Source organism: Toxorhynchites rutilus, chromosome 2 (assembly GCF_029784135.1).
Source record: "Toxorhynchites rutilus septentrionalis strain SRP chromosome 2, ASM2978413v1, whole genome shotgun sequence".
In the NCBI taxonomy this organism is placed as follows: domain Eukaryota; kingdom Metazoa; phylum Arthropoda; class Insecta; order Diptera; family Culicidae; genus Toxorhynchites; species Toxorhynchites rutilus.
In genome coordinates, this window is record NC_073745.1 from 99,550,932 (window position 1) to 99,572,758 (window position 21,827).

General features: G+C 39.2%; 1 protein-coding gene across 4 annotated transcripts in view; it reads right to left on the reverse strand.

The window, feature by feature from the left end:
* The window catches only part of LOC129764540 (ensconsin), a 246,086-nt gene that overhangs the window by 210,624 nt on the left and 13,635 nt on the right, over positions 1–21,827 (reverse strand). For 3 of the 4 annotated variants that reach the window (XM_055763732.1, XM_055763734.1, XM_055763731.1), the window contains exon 2: positions 12,128–12,905. In XM_055763732.1, the coding sequence (XP_055619707.1) occupies positions 12,128–12,277 (150 nt within the window). In that variant the 5' untranslated portion in view covers positions 12,278–12,905. Of the gene's footprint in view, positions 1–12,127; positions 12,906–20,273; positions 20,888–21,827 lie in introns of all 4 variants that reach the window. The other variant, XM_055763733.1, reaches the window with a different exon arrangement.

Below are 21,827 nucleotides of genomic sequence, written 5' to 3' on the forward strand. Positions count from 1 at the left end.
ATTGGTGTTCAGTTTGGAAACAGCGTACACCGCTAAAGAAATTCCGCCCCAAGTTGCCAAATCTATGGCAAACAAAGAAGGCGTCAAACATTTAGCCGGAGGGTTAAAAAACGAAAAAACCTCGCTCATCATAAGAGCAGGGAATTTCAATTCATACTCCGACGCGATGACTAAAGCGTTGGAGGAAAACTTAAATAATGCGAGCGCATCAGTATTTGCATACTCGCAAACCAACAGAAACGCCAACCGTTTCAACAACAACGTTGACACACATTATAATAATTACAGGCGCAGGCCAAACGACTTCCATAACCGCGGTAGAAACCAAAACAATTTCAACCGCAACAATTTCAACCAAAATAATTTCCAAAACCAACCGCGTAATAACTATAACCGTTTTGGCCAGCAAAACCAAGTTCGAGACCAATTCTCAAACATAAACCCACAGCGAAATAACAACAACAACAATAGGCGGAATACAAATTTTAACCGCCCTCAGCAATACATCCGCCTAACGGGAAACGAGTCACAACCGACGGATGCCCTCCAGTCCGAACCGGCATTGACATTGGAGGAAAACAAACATTACGGAGACCAACATTAAATATTTTTAAATGCGACGTGAATTGTTCAATGTTCGTTACACTATACTTACAAATGTCAAGCAAACCATGTATATTAATAATTGATACAGGCGCTGACATCTCAATAGTAAAAGAAGAAAAAATTAACGGAAAACAATTAATACACCCCGGAAATAGATGCATTATTAATGGAGTTACGGAGGGAAAGACCGAATCCATAGCGAGCACAAATACAAATATCATTTTTGACGATATCCAAATTCCACACCAATTTCAAATCGTCAACAACAAGTTTCCTATAATTGCAGATGGCATTTTAGGCAGAGATTTCCTCACCAAATATGAATGTAACCTATGCCTCAAAACATGGCTAATGACCTTCAACTATGAAAACACCAAAATTGAAATTCCGATTCAAGATAGCTGGGAAAACAATTACATTATTCCCCCTAGATGCCAAATTATAAAACACTTCCCGTCACTCAACCTAAACGATGATGCCCTTGTGATCGCACAAGAAATCAAACCAGGCATTTTTTGCGCAAACACAATAATAAACCCAAACTCACAATTCATTACAATAATTAACACAAATACCACACCAACATCAATCCCAAAAACCTTCGCCCCCACCACTATCCCCCTTAAAGAATACACCATAAATCACATTACAACGGAATTAGGAGAAAACCCAAAAGGTAGACACGAGAAACTGATTAAGGAACTCAATTTGAATCATACACCCCAACATGCCCAGGAGAAATTAACAGAATTATGCACTAAATACAACGACATTTTTGCACTAGAAGACGACATATTGACAACCAACAACTTCTACAAGCAAACCATTCACCTTCAAGACAAGACACCCGTTTACATAAAGAATTATCGAACCCCGGAAGCACAAATTTCAGAAATAAATAACCAAATCAGCCACATGCTAAATAACAAAATAATCCAAAATTCCACCTCACCATACAATTCTCCCATCCTCTTAGTCCCAAAGAAATCAAATACTCAAGATAAAAAATGGCGATTAGTGGTTGACTTTCGACAACTAAATAAAAAGATAACCCCAGATAAATTCCCCCTACCAAGAATCGACGAAATCCTCGATCATTTGGGCAGAGCCAAATATTTTACAACCCTAGACTTAATGTCAGGTTTCCACCAAATCGAACTTGACGAAAAATCAAAAAAGTACACAGCATTTTCGACCTCTAACGGTCACTACGAATTCAATAGGTTACCATTCGGTCTAAATATATCACCAAATAGCTTTCAGAGAATGATGTCCATAGCACTTAGCGGACTCCCACCTGAATGTGCATTCCTTTACATCGACGACATCATCGTCGTCGGCTGCTCAATAAACCATCACCTTATTAACTTGGAAAACGTTTTCAAACAATTACAAAACTACAACTTAAAATTAAATCCCAAAAAATGCTCCTTCTTCAGACCAGACGTAACATATCTAGGTCACAACATTTCAGCGGCAGGTATACAGCCCGACCAATCAAAGTTTTCAGCGGTAACAAACTACCCCACACCATCATCAGCAGATGAAGTGAGGCGTTTTGTTGCCTTTTGCAACTATTACCGGAGGTTCATACAAAATTTCGCAGAAATAGCGTACCCATTAAACAAATTGCTCAGAAAAAACGCAAAATTTGATTGGTCTCCCGAATGCCAAAATGCATTCAATAAATTGAAAAACGAACTTATCTCACCAAAAGTTCTCAAATTCCCCGATTTCACACAAGAATTCACCCTAATAACCGATGCTTCAAAAATAGCATGCGGCGCCGTCTTAGCCCAAGAAAACGACGGTATAGAACTACCCATTGCATACGCAAGCAAAGCCTTCACAAAAGGTGAAGCCAATAAATCGACAATTGAACAGGAATTGACAGCAATTCACTGGGCAATTACGTACTTTAGACCATACCTCTACGGGAGGAAATTCACAGTAAAAACGGATCACAGACCGTTAGTATATTTATTTTCAATGAAAGATCCCTCATCAAAACTCACAAGAATGAGGTTGGATCTTGAAGAATTCCATTTTGATGTAAAATACGTTCAAGGTAAGCTAAATGTGACTGCAGATGCGCTATCACGAATAGCAATTAATTCCGAGGCACTTAAAACTATAAAAGTCCTGGGTATACAAACCAGAGCAATGACTAGAAAACTAAACGAAACGAATAACGACACAGAAATTACAGACAATAATTCAAACCCCGACGATACTGAGTCTGATCAGCTCAGAGCGTACGAGGCTATTGAACCCCGAGAATGGCAAAACCTACCTAAACTTCTATGCGGACGCGCATTAGAAATGAATAAAGAAACAAACGCTAGCGGAAACAAAAATTTGAAATGCGCAATAATGAATAAAAAAAGAACCGAAGAAAAGTCGTCGACAATAATTGAAAATGCAAGCAACACAAAAGAATCCCTGGGAAAACTAGTAAAGAAAGTTGAAAATATGGCCAAAAACTTGAAAATTAGCATGATAGCTCTAGCGTTATCAAGCGTAATTTTCCAAATATGCAGCGTGCAAACCTTTAAGAAGATTTGTAATGACACGCTCAAATACTTGCAAATAGTGCTCTACACACCCAAGCGTGTGATAGAAAGCCAAAACGAAAGGTTCGAAATTATAAAAAACAATCACGATACACCCACTGGTGGACATACAGGAGTCACCAGACTATACAAAAAGTTAAGCAGACTCTATTCTTGGAGTGGCATGAAAAAAGATATCAGTAGCTACATCAAGAAGTGCATAAAATGCCAGCAAAATAAACACACAATACGAACAAACGAAAATTTCGTCGAAATTAAAACACCCCAAAAAGCATTCGACTGCGTATCGATTGACACAATTGGACCATTTAACAGATCCAATAATGGAAACCGATACGCACTGACCATTCAATGCAACTTAACAAAATACATCATTATTAAACCCACAATAGACAAACAAGCATCCACCATAGCCAAAGCCTTCATAGAAAACTTAATTCTGGTCTATGGAATTCCAAAACTCATCCAAACAGACCAAGGAACTGAATATAAGAACGAGTTATTCGAAAACATAGCTTCATTACTGAAGCTTAAACAAAATTTTTCCACTCCATATCACCCTCAATCAATAGGAAGCCTGGAAAGGAACCATCGTTGTCTTAACGAGTACGTAAGGCAATTCGTCAACCAAGCACAGAGTGACTGGGATGAATGGTTGCCTTACTACACATTCTGCTACAACACAACACCACACACAGATTTCTCATACACTCCATTCGAGTTAGTTTTTGGAACGAATGCTAAATTACCACAAAACCTCACAACAAGCACATATGTAGAACCAATTTACAACATGGATTTATATTACAAAGAACTTAAATATAAACTACAAATAGCATCAAATACCGCTAGGGAAATAATTGATAAGGTAAGAAAAGCCAGAAATGAGACACAGAAAACCATGGCTAGACCATCAAAAGTAGCCATTAATGATCTAGTATTTCTATCAAACGAAAACAGATCCAAATTAGACAAAGTATACGTAGGACCATATATAATAATTGACATTAAACACCCTAACGTAACAATAAGAGATGATCAAACCAATAAAGTCCAGACTGTACATAAAAACAGAATAATACCATATGAGCAACCCCACCCTAAGGGGAAAGGGATACCTAGTTAGCAGTTAATCCTTCCGACAGTTATTATCAAATGTAAAATGTATATATTAAACAAATATTAAAAATAAATATATTTATAAGCAAATAGAACACCCAACGAAGACAATCCGTATAATCATATTATAAGGATAATCTTTATAAACAAACTTAATTTTTACCTGAATACACGAAAAATGTACATATCACAAACATTGAATAAACACTAAAATTGTAAGGTCAGACGAATCTTTCCACCTAATTTAACTTGAATGACTTCTCAATGTTACGTCATTCTCCGAAAGGGGAAAGGTGTAATATGATCACGCTTAAACCCAACTCATCAATATTCAAGACCTCTAAGGCAATAAACCACCCCCGAGGGCGCTGGGCGATATAAACATAAAATGTGATACGATACCCGAGCCAGCAATCTGGCCCAAGGGTTCGTTTACTATTTATGATTGTATAACTCGACGCGCACCAACGGCAGCGGCGAGTTTGTCTTCCTTCCGCCCCGCTGCGAGTTTAGCTAGCAGCAGAAATTTAACCAAACATGTGGCGCGCATCCGGCACACATGTTTCAGCACTTTCTTTTCCTATTTACTTTGACCCACAAAGAAGTGCTTTCTCTCTCTCTCCGAAGAACGCGTCTGACCAAGGCCATCACAGCCCACTCTAACTGCTGGTGCGATGCTCCGCCCAGCATAATTTGTAAATATTCTGTGTAGAGTTTAAGCCTATTTTTGTAAACTAGTATTTAAGCCCCGAGAGTCTTTTCTTTGGACACAGATGCCAGTTGACAGTATACAGTACAGAGGCGACGCTTGTACGAATAGCGTTTGTGTTTATTAATTTACCAAATCCGAAAGTCGACGCCACTGAATGGCGTAAGATCCTTCTTCTCGTTTACAAATCGCTGCTGAATCGCAACAAAATCGACCCGTTTCTGAAGCGGATGGTGACTGGCGATGAAAAGTGGGTCACTTACGACAACGTGAAACGCAAACGGTCGTGGTCGAAGCCCGCTGAAGCAGCTCAGACGGTGGCCAAGCCCTCATTAACGGCCAGGAAGGTTCTGCTGTGTGTTTGGTGGGATTGTCAAGGAATAATCTATTATGAGCTGCTTCCCTATGGCCAAACGCTCAATTCGGACCTGTACTGCCAACAACTGGACCGCTTGAAGGTAGCACTCATGAAGAAGAGGCCATCTTTTATAAACAGAGGCCGCATTGTCTTCCATCAGGACAACGCCAGGCCACACACTTCTTTGGTGACGCGCCAGAAGCTCCGGGAGCTCGGATGGGAGGTTCTTTTGCATCCGCCGTATAGTCCGGATCTTGCACCAAGTGACTACCACCTGTTTTTGTCCATGGCGAACGAGCTAGGTAGTCAGAAGTTAGCCACAAAAGAGGCCTGTGAAAATTGGTTATCCGAGTTTTTTGCCAATAAGGAAGCGAGCTTCTTTAACAGGGGTATTATGAAGTTGGCATCTCGTTGGGAACAAGTCATCGAACAAAACGGCGCATATTTGACTTAAAACAGATGATTGTAACTAATTTTATGAACAAATGAAAATTCAAAAAAAAATACCGCGGGATTTTTTTGACAGCCTAATATATATAGATAGGCTGTATCGATACCTGTAAATCATGTCAAAATAAAGCCTATACCTCAAGGAATGTCTGCGTTTTCATTATTCAATCATTTATTACATAAAAGTTTAATAAACTTACATTTAAAAATGAAGTGTTCGGAATTTGAGACTGTTCGGAATGTGAGACAAAACGGTACATGTTGCATTTCTCATTGCTTGAGTTTACTGTCATCATATTGATCCATTCATAATTTATGCTTTCTTCAGAATATTGCCTTTTCTTGCTTTTCTTGGGTGTGTTCACCTCAACACACTCAACACAGTGAAACTTTATTTCTGCTATGCACGAATGACACAATAAACAAACTGCAGCGCGCCAAGCGGTTGCCATAGAAATCATGTGGACAAAACAACATTAGTGAATCTGACAGCTCATGAACAGAATTGAGGTCATCGAAATGCGTTAATTACATGTTTTAGCTATGTAAATCTGATACAAATTGTGTGCAAGCATGATGTTTACAATATTTGTAAGTGTTATAATCCAGAAAAGGTCTAAATACGTGCCAGATAATCATCTGGTGATCGAATAAAAGTTAGCTCGAATGAGGGGCGCATTGACACCAATAGATGGTGTATTTTGGTGATTCCGTAAAAATATACCATAAAACTACTGTAAATCATGAAAAAGACCATTTTATTTATATGTTTTAAAACATTCGAATACATAAAGATGTGCTGAATTAGAGCATTCAAAAAAGTGGACAAACCATGATCATATTTTCGACTGGACAAACCAAAATCATTTACCTTATAATTGATTGAGAAGAAATCACCTTAACTGTCGGATGACACCTATCTCAACAATGTCTGCTCCGAATGAAGTCATTTGAAAGCAAACACTGTATTTGGAAACATTGTAAGGGCAATTCAATGCTTACGGTATGTCGACGGAAAGGTAATCCGTAATATATTTTTACGGATTCACATGTTTTATAGGATTACTAGCTGACCCGGCAAACTTCGTCCCGCCCAAAAATTATTTTCCGTTATCACATTCACGTTCATGGGTCCAATCGCAGAACTGTTCATTGATTCATCTTCTAATCTTCACTTTAAAATTACATTTCACTATAAAATTCCTAGTACTTCTAACAAAACTCGTCATTATAATATCAGATTATTCTCACTATTCTCCTTCAAGATTTTTCAACCACCTGCAAATAACATGTTTCTCCGTTACATGGATTAAATGTTTGATACAGACAATATGATAGAATAAAGAAAGCCCTAAAACGGACAATTCCTTTCTCGAGTTTTGCTCTTATCAACACATTCGGCGATCCATGTTTATTTATATATATAGAAGAAGCTATAGGAGTGAGTTTTATCACATTGAAATCCATTTCCACTTTCGAACAAATATCAATTTCGTTAGTGCAAACATCAAATGGACTAACAACGCTTGTCACTAAGAAATTGTAGAACATCTTCTTCTTCTTCAATGGAACTACCGTTCCTAAAGGAACATCACCGTCTCAACGTAGTATTACTTGCGTCATTTTTATTAGTACTTAGTTGAGATTTCTATGCTAAATAACACGCCTTGAACGCATTCTGAGTGGCAAGCTCTAGAATACGCGTGATCACAGTGCAAGTCGGAGGAAATTTCTTTGACGAAAAATTCCCCCGACCAGAACGGGAATCGAACCCGAACACCCGGTATGTTAGTTATGACGCTAACCACTCGGCCAAGGGAGCACAATTGTAGAACATATAGGAATTGAATTTTCGCAACTTTTCCCATTTTCTTCAGAGTTTTCCGAAAGTTTTCAATGTTTGGTTGTATTATTTTTGTGGAACCCTCTCTCCATTTCAGAGGAGGCAGGGGTGTCATACCATCATAGAAACATTTCTCGTACCCAAAAACCCTCACATCCCAAATTTGGTTCCATTTGCTTAATTAGTTCTCGAGTTATACAAAATTTTGTGTTTCATTTGTGTGGCAGTAGAGAGGGGATAGATGTGAAACATTTATTGCTCCTTAAAATTTCACATGCCAAATTTGGTTCCGTTTGCGTGAGTGTTTCTCGAGTAATTCAGGACACCTCCTCCACCCCACCTTAAGGAGGAAGGAGGAGTGTCAAACCACCATAGGAACATTTATTGCCCCCTACAACCTCCATATACCGAAGTTGGTTCTATTTGCTTAATTAGTTCTCGAGTTATGCAGGAATTTGTGTTTCATTTGTATGGTAGACCAGCAAACCAACCACTACTAGAAACTAGAGACTTGGGGCTTTTCAACAAACCCAAACTCATATTGATTATATGTGATTTTCATGAAGCAAAATCGATTTGCTTTTACTAGTTGCATGGAAACACCCTAAATTGGTCAAAACAAGATCATTTACCCTACCTGTTGAGCACGTTTTGTTGGAAAAATCGACACTATCACAGCAAATGATTATCAACATCCTGTCTGATGATCAAACAGTACGCGTAGAAGTTCGGAGAGCTGACCTTTTTGTTTGTTTTTGAATTTGAAAAATATTAGGCTGTCAAAAAAGTCCTGCGGTATTTTTTTTTGAATTTTCATTTGTTCATAAAATTAGTTAAAGGGTGTGTCACATCAAATTGCATCACGGAAAAAACGCTGTAGAAATTTAATTTTTAGGAATTATATCTTCAGTTTTCGCTTATAATCAGATAAGAGTGTATAGATCACGTTGGCCATGCTTCACTGTCAATTTTTCGTAAATTTGGAAAAATGTCGTCGAATGAAAAAGAGCGTCGTGAATTAATCCTGCGCACTCATTTCGAGAATCCGGAGTTGTCACATCGGGACATCGGTAAGATGCTGGGAATCATCCAATCCACGGTCAGCAGAGTACTAAAACGATACTTCGAGAACCTAACCATCGACCGGAAGGTGAAGAACGGGAAAAATGGATGCTCCGTCAGTGAAAAAGATCACAAGCGCGTAGTTAAGCAGTTTAGACGTGATCCGAGAAGTTCGGTCCGGGATGTCGCCAATAAGCTGAATTTGTCAAGTTCATTCGTCCAGTGGACCAAGCAGCGGGAGGGCCTGCGTACATACAAGGTTCAGAAGGCTCCTAACCGCGACGAAAGGCAAAACATGGTGGGGAAGACGCGAGCCCGGAAGCTGTACACCGAAATGCTGACGAAGCCGCATTGCCTGGTAATGGACGACGAAACCTACGTCAAAGCGGACTTTCGTCAGCTGCCGGGCCTGTTGTTCTTCTCCGCAGAGGACAAACTCAGCGTTCCGGAGGAGATTCGCAAGCAGAAACTATCCAAGTTTGCCAAAAAGTACATGGTGTGGCAAGCGATCTGCTCTTGCGGAAAGCGGAGCGCCCCCTTCGTGATGACCGGCACGGTAAACGGGCAGGTTTACCTTAAGGAGTGCCTACAGAAGCGCTTACTACCACTATTGAAGCAACACGAGGGCCCGACCATCTTCTGGCCGGATCTCGCTTCGTGCCACTATTCAAAGGACGTGTTGGAGTGGTACGAAGCCAACGGGGTCACCTTCGTGCCAAAGGAAATGAACCCGCCCAACGCGCCGGAGCTTCGCCCAATAGAGAAATATTGGGCGATTATGAAGCAGGCCCTCCGGAAGAACCCAAAAGTTGTCAAATCGGAGGCGGACTTCAAGAGAAAATGGATTTCTGTTCAAAAAAAACTACAACCTGACGTTGTACAGAACCTTATGGACGGGGTAAAGAGGAAGGTGCGTGCATACGGGCTTGGGCTCGAATTATGAATAAAAAGAAAATGCCAAAAGTTGTTTAATAGTTTTTATTTTACTGTCTAAAATTTTCAAAAGGATCGGCGAATTTCTACAGCGTTTTTTCCGTGATGAAATTTGATGTGACACACCCTTTACAATCATCTGTTTTAAGTCAAATATGCGCCGTTTTGTTCGTTGACTTGTTCCCAACGAGATGCCAACTTCATAATACCCCTGTTATAGAAGCTCGCTTCCTTATTGGCAAAAAACTCGGATAGCCAATTTTCACAGGCCTCTTTTGTGGCTAACTTCTGACTACCTAGCTCGTTCGCCATGGACAAAAACAGGTGGTAGTCACTTGGTGCAAGGTCCGGACTATACGGCGGATGCAAAAGAACCTCCCATCCGAGCTCCCGGAGCTTCTGGCGCGTCACCAAAGAAGTGTGTGGCCTGGCGTTGTCGTGATGAAAGACAATGCGGCCTCTGTTTTTCGAATTGAGCGTTTGGCCATAGGGAAGCAGCTCATAATAGATTATTCCTTCACAATCCCACCAAACACACAGCAGAACCTTCCTGGCCGTTAATGAGGGCTTGGCCACCGTCTGAGCCGCTTCAGCGGACTTCGACCACGACCGTTTGCGCTTCATGTTGTCGTAAGTGACCCACTTTTCATCGCCAGTCACCATCCGCTTCAGAAACGGGTCGATTTTGTTGCGATTCAGCAGCGATTCACATGCGTCGATACGGTCAAAGATGTTTTTTTGCGTCAACGTGTGTGGCACCCATACATCGAGCTTCTTTGTGAATCCAAGCTTCTTCAAATGGTTAATAACGGTTTGATGACTTATCCCCAGCTCTTGGCCGATGCTACGGCTGCTACTATGCCGGTCTTTCTCGGCTAATTCAGCGATTTTGTTGAAATTTTCGACGACAGGCCTTCCGGAGCGTGGCGCATCTTCGACGACCTCTACACCAGAACGAAAACGTTGAAACCATCGTTGTGCGGTGGAAATGGAAACTGTATTGGGTCCAGAAACTGCACAAATTTTATTGGCAGCTTGAGATGCATTTTTGCCTTTGTCATAGTAGTACTGTAAAATATGTCGGACTTTCTCTTTATTTTGCTCCATATTTGCGACACTATAACTCACGAACGACTTAACCAAACAAAACATTGTCTAGGCATATATTATAGCGCGCAAAAATACCTTTCCAACAAGCTATAGTATGACTCAATACAATGAATACAACTAGAACTACGCGCTTACAACGACACCTCGCGGAAATACCGCAGGACTTTTTTGACAGCCTAATACATAAATTTTGTATTGAAATTCGAAAAAAAATACACTTTTACTAACAGGTTTTTATTCATCCTCTCCATAGAAAACATAAGTTTATATTGTAATGCCCAAATGGGTCTCAAAAAACTCGTTCTATTTCGATACGATTACACCGCTTCAATACAATGTCAAGGGATTCAACGATTGTGTAGTCATCAGAAAGCACATCTTGCAATTGCATCTGAATAACTGAACCAAAACGTTGGGTTCGTGAAGAAATTCTTGTAGTTATCCAGTCTGATTTGTCTTTTCATATGGTTAAACGCACAACGGTTTCAATGATTTTCAAGATTACCAACGAAATAAATGTGAAACAATATGTGTTCTTCATTCGCTGACAGCAACAATGATCTGGGTGGATGATGAATTTGCTATTGAATCTGTACATTTTTTATAATTTCAATAATGGCGAGTAAATCCAAGAGTATATAATTGTTTGTAAAGAAATTACCTTAACTGTCAGATTAAACGTTCTCTTAACTGTTGTGTTTTTGGACATTGTTAGTTGAATTCAATGCCTTGTGGTAAACGATGTTCTTCGTTTTGTTTTCCTATCAAATTGATTCCAAATAAAGAAATTAACTCCGGTTGGACAGACTTTTTATTGGAGAACAGACCCATTTTTTCCAAAGTATTCTACAATTCTTATTTGGGTGGAGACAAACTCAACGATATATAGCCGACTCAAGTCAGATCAACCGTTCTCCTGTGATGATATGTTATACGTACGAGGGCAAAACCTTGTTTATATGTACATAAGAGATGTTATCTATCAGAACATAAATTCATTAGTAATTGGTGTAAATAAGGTTAGGTTTAAAAAGTTGTTTAATCTAGTGACAAGTTGATTCATTCAAAAACAGTGACACAACTCATTCAAGTCTGATCTTCAAACATTTAATTTCTTTTTACTATAACGTAAACAGAAGTAAGAATGATTTCAAACCCAATTGAGGACAAGCGTGACAGCGAAGTAAATTCTGCTTTGTAAATTGAACCATGTTTGTTAATCAAACAATTAAGGTAGTGCTTTGATACTAGTTTAACGAGTTTGAAGACTCTAGTTCAGACAGTTTTTATCACATCCCAAAAATTGGATCTGGCGCACCTAATATATAGAAATACATAAAAAGATTAATGAAGATAAAACTTACAATCTTGTTGTGTAGCGCCGTCAGTTCACGTTCCGTAACGCGCCGATTCGCAGCCTCCCGGCGGCGCTGCCGGTACTGGCTGTACTTGTAGGCGATAATGGCTCCCGGCATCGCAAGTGCTTCCAGGGGTGATTTACGACCAAGGGGCATTTTGCGTATGGTGTATACAATATTTGGTTTCACACTCTGCGCCGGGATACCACTCTCACTGTGTCGAAACTTTCCAAATTACAACCAAGAACAACTTTTTAACGATTCTGGGGGCTGCAACACTTTGGAACTTCTTTTTTTTCTTCTTGCTTTATTCAAAACGGCTTCCGGTTATTTCTTCTTTTTTTATTCACCAGCGCAAATGTAGTATAGATCTCGAACAGACACACACACAATCTCTCACCGATCCGCGGCGATATTCAACGGAATACACATCCCGAATGGCTTCCTCCGCATTGCTTAATATCTGAGTGGAGTGTTAAATATGCGAATGTGAAGAGCGCTTTTTGCTGCCTGCTGGCTGGCCGGTGCAAAATTCTTCGCCCAGCTTTTCCGAGCCAAAGACTGTTCAACTTTTCCAATTTGTCTCTCACTTTCCGGCTATGATTTATGTTTGTGAAATGGAAGCTCGAAACACTTTGCACGGAAATTATTATGTTTTTATGCTATACTATGGAATTGCTTTTTCGTGTTCTTCCTACTTAATTAATCGTCTTGAATCTGCGCGTGGCTATCACTCAATCGTGGAAGCGATTTTTTCTTCTGCCGTTTTCGTGGACGTTTTTCGCTGGAAATAGAGAAAAATGAAGGAGAATTTAGGCATTTCTAGATAACTTGTTAAACTGTTGAATGGATCAATTAGGAGTTTGTGGTATCGGAAAACAATTTGTTTATAGCTGTTGTTCAACTGGTTTCAGTATTTTGAATTTCCCTAGCGGCTTATCTCCTTATCAGGATTGCTACCGTATCGTAACGAATTATGTATAAGGAGATGAAAACGATTAACTAATTTGTGTGGGTGAGCGGGTGAGCTTTTAGGCTGGTACAAAGACACTCTACAGTTTCAATATACGAGATTTCCCTAACGACAGATAGAGAATAAAAAAAAAGGTGAATGAAAAATCGTGCAAACATTTTGTTGGTGTGCGGGGTACTGAAACCATTTAGGTAATTGTTCAAGTATTGAGTAGTTCGTAAAGTTCGTGCTCACGCCTTATGTTCGGAAAGAAAACGCCTTATGTATTTAAGATGGTGAGAAATAAAATAAACTTGTTTCCGAGCATTCGAAAACATAAACAACAATCATTTATTCATATCAATATGAAACATCGCTCAAGAGCCATTGTTCGGGGGAAATACTCCATCAATACTGAATTACCATTAAACCCTCTGACCCTCTGAAAAAGACGAGGAAATCCCAGGTCGAACATAGCCCACTCCGCACAACAGCTTCTTCTAATGCAGTTGACTCCTTCGAACCCATCGGCCCGCGGATTATCGAAACGTGAATCGGAAAGTCACGGCAGCTGAGGTGAGGTAGATTCGTGACTTTGATAACGAAAACAAAAAATCTATCCATCCTTAACATCTGGGCGAGCGAGTGAGCGAAGGCGGGGCGGCTTGGACGATTGATCCGTTGGGGCCAACGAAAGCCAACTGAACGACTGGCTGGGAAATGTGAAACCTCGCGTCGTTGTAGAGAATTCTGGTGGCCCCAGAAAGTCACCGCTCCGGAATAGAGAAACGGAAAGTGAGAATGATTTATTTGGCTTTCCTATCCCCTAACATAGAGTGAATACAATATAGTATATAGTAGTGGCAAGCACTTTCCGAAGCTGTCTAGCGGTTGGACGCCGAATAATATCGAAGAAAAACATATTTGAATTGATGATTGGACAGAAAGGCACAATCAAACTAGCGTTTTTCGCCCTAGCTGTTGGGGGGGGAAGTAAACGCGGAAGGCTTTCCCACGGAAACATGAAACGCACTTTCTTTCCCGTATATTCGGCGCTCCGGCCGTATGCTCTAATCATTTCAGGGAAAATAGAACGTGGCCAACAACCAAACAAAAAAAACAGAAAACAAACGAGCTGTCTACAATCCGCCCAAGGACGATAGCCTTTCCCGATAAGGTCGATTGGAATTCGTTTGCATTAATATTTCGTTTTTCACTTCTCTTCTTGTTTTTGCTGTTGGGATAAGAACTACCGTCAAGAATGCTTAAAGTTGATGGACGTTGAAAAGAGCTTTCGTTGCTCTCGAAATGTTCATTGAGGAGGTTGGCTTTCGCTTCGAGTGCGACTGTATAACCTGTTAATCAAATATTGGGGATAAAAAAATGGAAAGAAATGCTATTTTCCACTATAATATTACCGAATGCACGTCGGAACTGCGACAGTAAAAAGTAATTGCTCGCGTGCCGTCAGAGTGCATGATGGTATCCTTTTAGCCTTTGTGAATACAAATAATTGTCTACTTGTAGATGATTCAGACAGTAGATGTTTAAAGTTGCATCTGGAAATGAAGTGTTATTCACATTCACTCTGTCCAACTTCTATAAGACCAGATGATAATCTTGCTGCTTCGTGTTATTGTAAACAAGCAACGCATCAATTTATATTCTAGTGTATTTGTATTGGTAACTATCATACGCTGCATGATTTTCATATGTGTGTGTGCAAGCGTTGAGCGTAAACAAATGTTTTTTGTATTTTGTGTGAAGTTTCTATAAGACCAGTTACGTTTTCCGTTGTTTTTAGTTAGTTTGTTTAATAAATATGGAAAATGCCAAAAGGAAAAGTGCTCACGAATAGAAAAAAAGGACAAATCGATGCATTTCACCAACGAAATGTTGGAATTAGAGAAATTGCTCGTCGGATTGGATGATCCCATCAAGTAGTGCTCAATTATTTTTCGAATCCACAAGGATACGGTAAAAAAGAGAGAGAGCCCCACGTAAATCGAAGCTCCCTGACCGGGACAATCGGGAAATAATTTCGAATACTTCAAAATCGCATAAGCAAATAAGGCAATCCTCGAATCTAAATGTTTAACGGGAGACAATTCGTCAAATTTTGGTAAAAAGTCCTTACATAAAGAGGGCTAAAAAGGTTAAAGCTCCTAATCTTACACCATCTCACATCGAAAGACGTCTGAGTTTTGCCAAAGCTCACATGAATCCACAGTGGGACATGGTATGTCACGACAAAGAACATTTTCAAAAGAATACATTTTGCTATATACCATAATGAATAGTTCTTCAATTATTTTTTTAACTTTGCTAGGTTATCTCCAGTGAGTGACGAAAAAAGTTTATTTTGGATGGTCCTGATGATTTCAACGGGCACTGGCGTAATTTACGGAAGGAGGAACAGCATTTTTCAACCAAGAATTTTGGTGAAGGCTCGTACATGATTTCGGCGGTATTCTCTGCAACCGGAAAGCTCAAGATAGCTTTCACATCATTCAAGGATTACATACATGTTCTGAGATTACATACATGTTCTATTCATACCAGTAAGGAAACTAAACAATGGATTAAGGACAAAAAACTTATTTTTTCCAGTCTTGAATCCTGTTGAAAATCTTAGGAGGATCCTTGTACGCAGAATCTACACTGGAGGAAAGCGGTACACCACGATTGAAGAGCACAAGGTTGCAATTCTTGGACACCCCGAGTAAAAAAATAATGTTGATGAATAAAAATAATGATTTGATACGGAAAGGAACTTTGAAAGAAAAGGTATTTCTGAATAATAATGCTAATAACATCGAAAGTTATGCGAATGTCGTTGCTCGTAAGGCTCGCCCATCTTTGCAAGTGATGTTCATAGATACAATACAAGGATGATGCAAGAGCACCCAACTTTATGTTTAGTAGGTCGCAGAATTCGTTGTTATATAAAGGTATAAATTTTTTCAATTCGATGTCCAGAGAAATTAAACGTGCGGCAACAATGGCATAGTTCAAGAATATGTGTATTTCACAGGTGAAATCTGTTTTGTAAACTGGTTTTATTATTTTTTTCTAAATAATTCATTTATGTTTCCAATTGATCAAAATTTATAAAATTTATTTACAGGTTTAACTACCATGTTCGTACTGATGATGATGAATTTTTTGTTTGTTTGTTTTGTTAATGTATATTGTAAAAAAAAATGAACGTTGTCTACGGAAGTTTGAACCTCACGCGCGTTTGAAGAACCTGGATTATGTTAAGTGAACACTGGCAGAACACTGATATCTAATGAAAATTTTATGTGGGGTCTGAAGTGGAAACTGGAATGGGGATAGCTCAATCAGAATTATCGGAAACTATCTTTTTATCGGATGGTTGTATCGAGTATTTCTGAATTGTGGCAGATCTCTATCATGTTCTAAGTAGACACTTTTAGATATTGGGTTCAATTCCCAATCTGTCAAGGATCTTCCCGGGTTGGAAATATTCTTGACATGCCTTGAAAAAAAGCTTTGGGCCTGAAGTTCAGATTATTATTATGTTAATGTCGATACAGATAGGACCATTCTTTTTCTTTTGCAGTTTTTGCCTATTTATAATGTTCGATTGATAGAAATTCATGCCTGTAACAAAGTCAGTTCGCTTTAATTTTGGTTTTATAATACTGTTGTCTTAATTGAGTTAAACATTAATATTATCTATTAGATATATCGGCCAGTTCAAACCTTTGTAGAGGTATGAGGTGGGTCATAATCATCATCATTTTGGAAAAATGGAAAAATATCGAGAAATCCGTTCAGAAAAAAATGGTAAATAGTCAACACGAATTTTCCAGGTTTTTAGCCCAAAATGGCAAGATTGCCAAATATTGACATGTAAATCAGGCAACAGTTTTGAATTTTTCATTGATAATACATATCAATTTTGAAATGGTCTGAATTTATCATATTTAAGCACAATAAATAAACAAACAATACTTTTGAACGAAATTGACGTTGAATATATTCTATTCTAAACATTCAACAATGTATGAATGTATCTTGTTGAAATGCTAACTGCTTGTGTTGCAACTAAATATAATCATGGTGGTGGTTGGACAGAGTGTATTTCTTATAGCATTTTGCGGTTGATTCAGAAAATTGAAACCAACTACGCCTCGTTGTGGTCGAAAATCTTCACAGAGTTTCTGTTTATTCGGCGGGAAAAGTCAGTTCAGATGCTTCTCATACAGAGCAGTTTTACTCCAAATCGAACGGCCACTGCCCCGACCCTCTCCGATTTTTTGAAGCTTTGTTTATATGATAGCAGCTATCTAAAATCACAGTTTTAATTATCAGATGATCAGTCAAATTACGACTTTTATAATGGTCATAATAATTGACCGTTTTTGAAAACAAAACATAACTTGAAAACTAGACGTCTGATTAAAATATGATGGGCAGCAAAGTTGTTGGAAAATAAATGAACTATTTATGAAAAATAACATTCTAAAGACACTGCTAAAAATTCACAAAAATTAAATTTAATATTAAAAATTTATTAATAACTCAAACCATACCGATCGTTTTACTTATTTAAATGTGTAGCGCCCTGATTTATTTTGTTTTTTCCGCGTATGGTGAACCTGTCCCACTTTAGTTTTTGTTTGTTCGCCAAATTTCAGGGCAGGCTTGTTCAACAACGCGGTGTTCCAATTCGTTCTGTTTGTTATTTAACAGGGTGCGCACAGAGTCAGAACCACGGAAACATGCGCGTATGATTCTAGTGCGACCTAAATTTAAGGATAAGGAAATAAGGCAATAAATGTAAACATTAAATTGAATAAAAGTAACCTGGTCAGTCAGGCTCGGGGAAGGATGTTTAATGAATTGATGCGCGGCGTTCCTCTGTGTTTCGACTGGTGACGAAAACCAGCTGCGCAGGTGGTGACAGTGGTGTGATGCCGAATCATATCTCTTCCCTTCAGCGGTATGCTGGTTTTTGTCCTTGCCTTCTAAGCCTTGTCTCAGACCCCGTTGAAACCCCACTTCCGTCGTTCCAGTCTGACTATCTTACAGTGTTTATTCATTATATCTTTTTGTTTCACCTTTACATTCGGTCATCATTATATTATACATTTACATTTCTTATACATTATTTTTTCTTTTTTTTCGCTCTTGCTTTAGCTTCTTTATTGTACATTTTTTCTCTGTAATGTTTTCAAATAATTTTATCAATTACTTTCTTCTCTATATCTTTTTTTATCATTGATGGATCATTATTATAGAGTTATGGCACTTCTTAGCATAGAGCTAGAATTTTCATCTACTCCCGGGCAGCGCAGTTTTTATCATGAATTTATTAATTCGTGATGAAATTTATTCTTAGATCAATGTAATGGGGGCGAAGTCCCCATTTAACGAGGATAAGGAACAGATGCGACACCAAGCTGCCGAGGTGACGCAATCCGAGTCGGCCGGCGACCCGCCGTCGACGGCGGCCTCTCGCAAACAAACCTGTTTTGCACCGATTGCCCGGTTTGTTTGAAAAATAGAAGAAGATCCTTTAGTCAGGGCCGGAATGTGGAACAAAAATCATAACAGGCATTGTAACACTCTGGTGTTATGGAAAAGATTGTTCATAAGTATCAGAACTACTGTTTGCATAAATGTCTCATGTTATTTGAATAATCGCAAAAGTACCTTAAGCGACAAAATCTTTGTTCATCTAAAGTGAGAAGTTCTGATCATTTCGGATAAGTAGAAATAATTATTTGAGTAACTGGTTCAAATTATGTTGAAATTGTCTTTAAGAGCAGAATAATTGTTCGCATAAATTTCTTATGTCATCTGAATAATTTCAAGTTGAAAATGTCTTTAAAAGTGAAAAGTGTTGATCTTTTCGGATACACAATGCTGGCATTAATTACACATTAATTGCATCGATGGCAAAAATGTATCATATCCAACGGATAATAAAAATCAAATTATGTATTGATTATACTTCATATCATTTACTCTTGGAGACTGTTTCCAAAGATTTCACATGAAGACGAATTATGAAATATAATGTTTATATAAAGACATCACATAAAATACATTGTTAAATTAATACATTTGTAATATCATGAATGGCGTTTACGTTTCCTGTGGAACTTTTGCCGTCCCAACGTATGCATTAACTAGCGTCATTTATTAATACTTAGTTGAGATTTCTTAAGCCAAATAACACGCCTTGAATGTATTCCGAGGGGCAAGCTCTAGAATACGCGTGACCACAGTGCAAGTCGAAGGAAATTTCTTTGACGAAAAATCCACCGGCCAGAACGGGAATCGAACCCGAAGACCCGGCATGATAATGTGAGACGCTAACCACTCGGCCACAAAAAAAACAATAAAAAAATGTTTATATTTACATAATCTTACATGTATCTCTGCTTTTTCAAGGAAAAATAATTCCAACCAGTACGACACCCATGCCAAATTTAATACGATCGCAAAGGGTTAAATCGGGTTGCACTGTTCATATTACTGTGTCGCTCTTAGTTCGATATTATTTCAGGGGGTAAACAGTTTGTTGTGATCGGAGCTTGAAAATATACTCGGTTATTTAATTTGTCGATATTGCTGTCATTCATTCGACGTCAAACAAATTTACTACTGGGTTCATTCATGTTTATTCTGCTCTATCTGATTTTTCTTTAAAGTTAGAGTCATGAGCAGTGTTGCCACATATTCATCTGTACTGGTGAGGTTAAAATCTGTTCCATTTGTATTTTTTCTTTCGAAAAACTGTATTATTCAGAAAAACTTATTACTTAATAGACACAACATTATTCATATTCAAAACACTGGAAAGTGAATGATTTTCTCATTGAGACTTGGTTAACAAATACTGAAAAAAGTCCGTGTCATTTTTGAAGTTACTCCAAAATGGCAACGCTAATCAGGAGTTCAAGCGCAGAAATCCCACCAATACAGCAAGATCTGCACGTACGTTCACGAAAGTTGCTAAGGGTTATATAGGGTTAAGCTGCGAGGAATCATTCTGCAAAATCGATGATGTTAAATCACCAAAACGTAAACGATCGATTAGACATCTGGATTTTGTTTTTGAACTAAGAAAATGAGGCTAATGTAAGAAAAGTTTCAAAAATAAATTTCGTTTTCCAGGCATTCCGAGGTAGTAGATTCTTCGACTTCTACGTGTGCACCGACCTTTTCACGATCTCCCATAGGTTCTCCATAAGGTTAGAATCCGGTGACTGCGCTGACTACTCCATGACGTCGACTTTGTTATCCTGGAACCACGTTTTGACGGTGTTGGTGGTGTGCTTCGGATCGTTATCCTTCATGTACTGCCATTTCAGATGCATCTCCCACTCGGCGTGTGGCAGCATAACATTCCTTAGGATTTGGGCGTAGAGGTACTGATCCATGATCTTATCCACCCAGCAGAGAGGGCCAACCCCGTTCCAGGAGAAGCACCCCCACACCATAATATTCCCTCCTCCATGCTTGAATGTCTACGTGGTATACTGAGGCTTGCAAGCGCAGCCTATTGGGCGATGGATCCAAGTTTTTCCGTCCGAGTCGATGAGGTTTACCTTCGTCTCATCCGACCACAGTATATTTCGCCACTGCTTTTCTTCTCAAGGCCGATCCAATCGAAGTGGTCTTTCGCAAACTTCAGCCGCGCCTTCAGATGCTTCGGCGTCAGCATCGGAACCTTTCAGAGGCTTTTATCGCGTAGCCCCTGATCCACCAGCCGTCGCTGAACTGTCTGGGAACTCACGGACAAATTCAGTTCGTCCCGGGTCTTTTTCGAGGCTCTGAAAAGATTTTTCTTGTTATAAATTTATTTGTACAATGCAAATCAATTATTATAAATGGATTAAAGCACTGGATTGGATTATTGTTTCGCAAAGTTTTGTCACTTTTTTCTTGCAGAAGCGAACAAAACAGAAGAATCGATGATTCAGTATGCGTAGAGAATCAATCAAAAATTACTCTAACTGGAGTACCAATCCTTTTCGTTTCTTAGTTTCGAAAATGAAAAGCCCTGTCCGTCCGCAGTTCATTAATTCATTGATACGATCCCCTGTTCAATCAGCGAATGCAAGCAGATTTGTGTTTGTCGGTTTCCTTCTGGTTTCCCATCCACATAATCGTATATACCACCGATATTCCTTCTCCTGGTTGGGACCCGTGTTTCGATTCTATTCGCTATTGCAGACATCGGCCGTCATGTTGGCTCACCCAATAGAACTGCATGGGGCGCATAAACCGCTACCGCTGTGGTTATCTCTCGCGGGGATTGCACCGTAGTGTTCGACCCGCTTCCGGGAACCACCCTGGGGCGAACGCTACTCGTTCTCGTTTACCTATTATCGGAGCTCGAATCAACGCGACTGCCGATAATGCCGGAAAGCTCATCGGAGCAAATCAAATCTATGACGGGTTTCAATAAAAATTTGGTCTATCGTTTGGCTTTCAACACATCGCGCGAAAGCTGGCTGGTTGGCTGGCGGGCTCGCTGAGAACGACAATGAACCTGCTGCTGTTGAGCTAATAACAGACACACAGAAGTTTATTATATAAAATAAAATACCGCGCGACCATAATGCCATTATGGTGATTCTATTTCTATACGTGTGTATTGATAAAACATCGATTGGGGCAGCTAGCTGTTCCCCCTGAGGGACAGCGCTTCAAGTGGTTTCGTTGTTGCCACTAAAATCTACTCAAGTTCAAATACCAAACAGGGGGGAA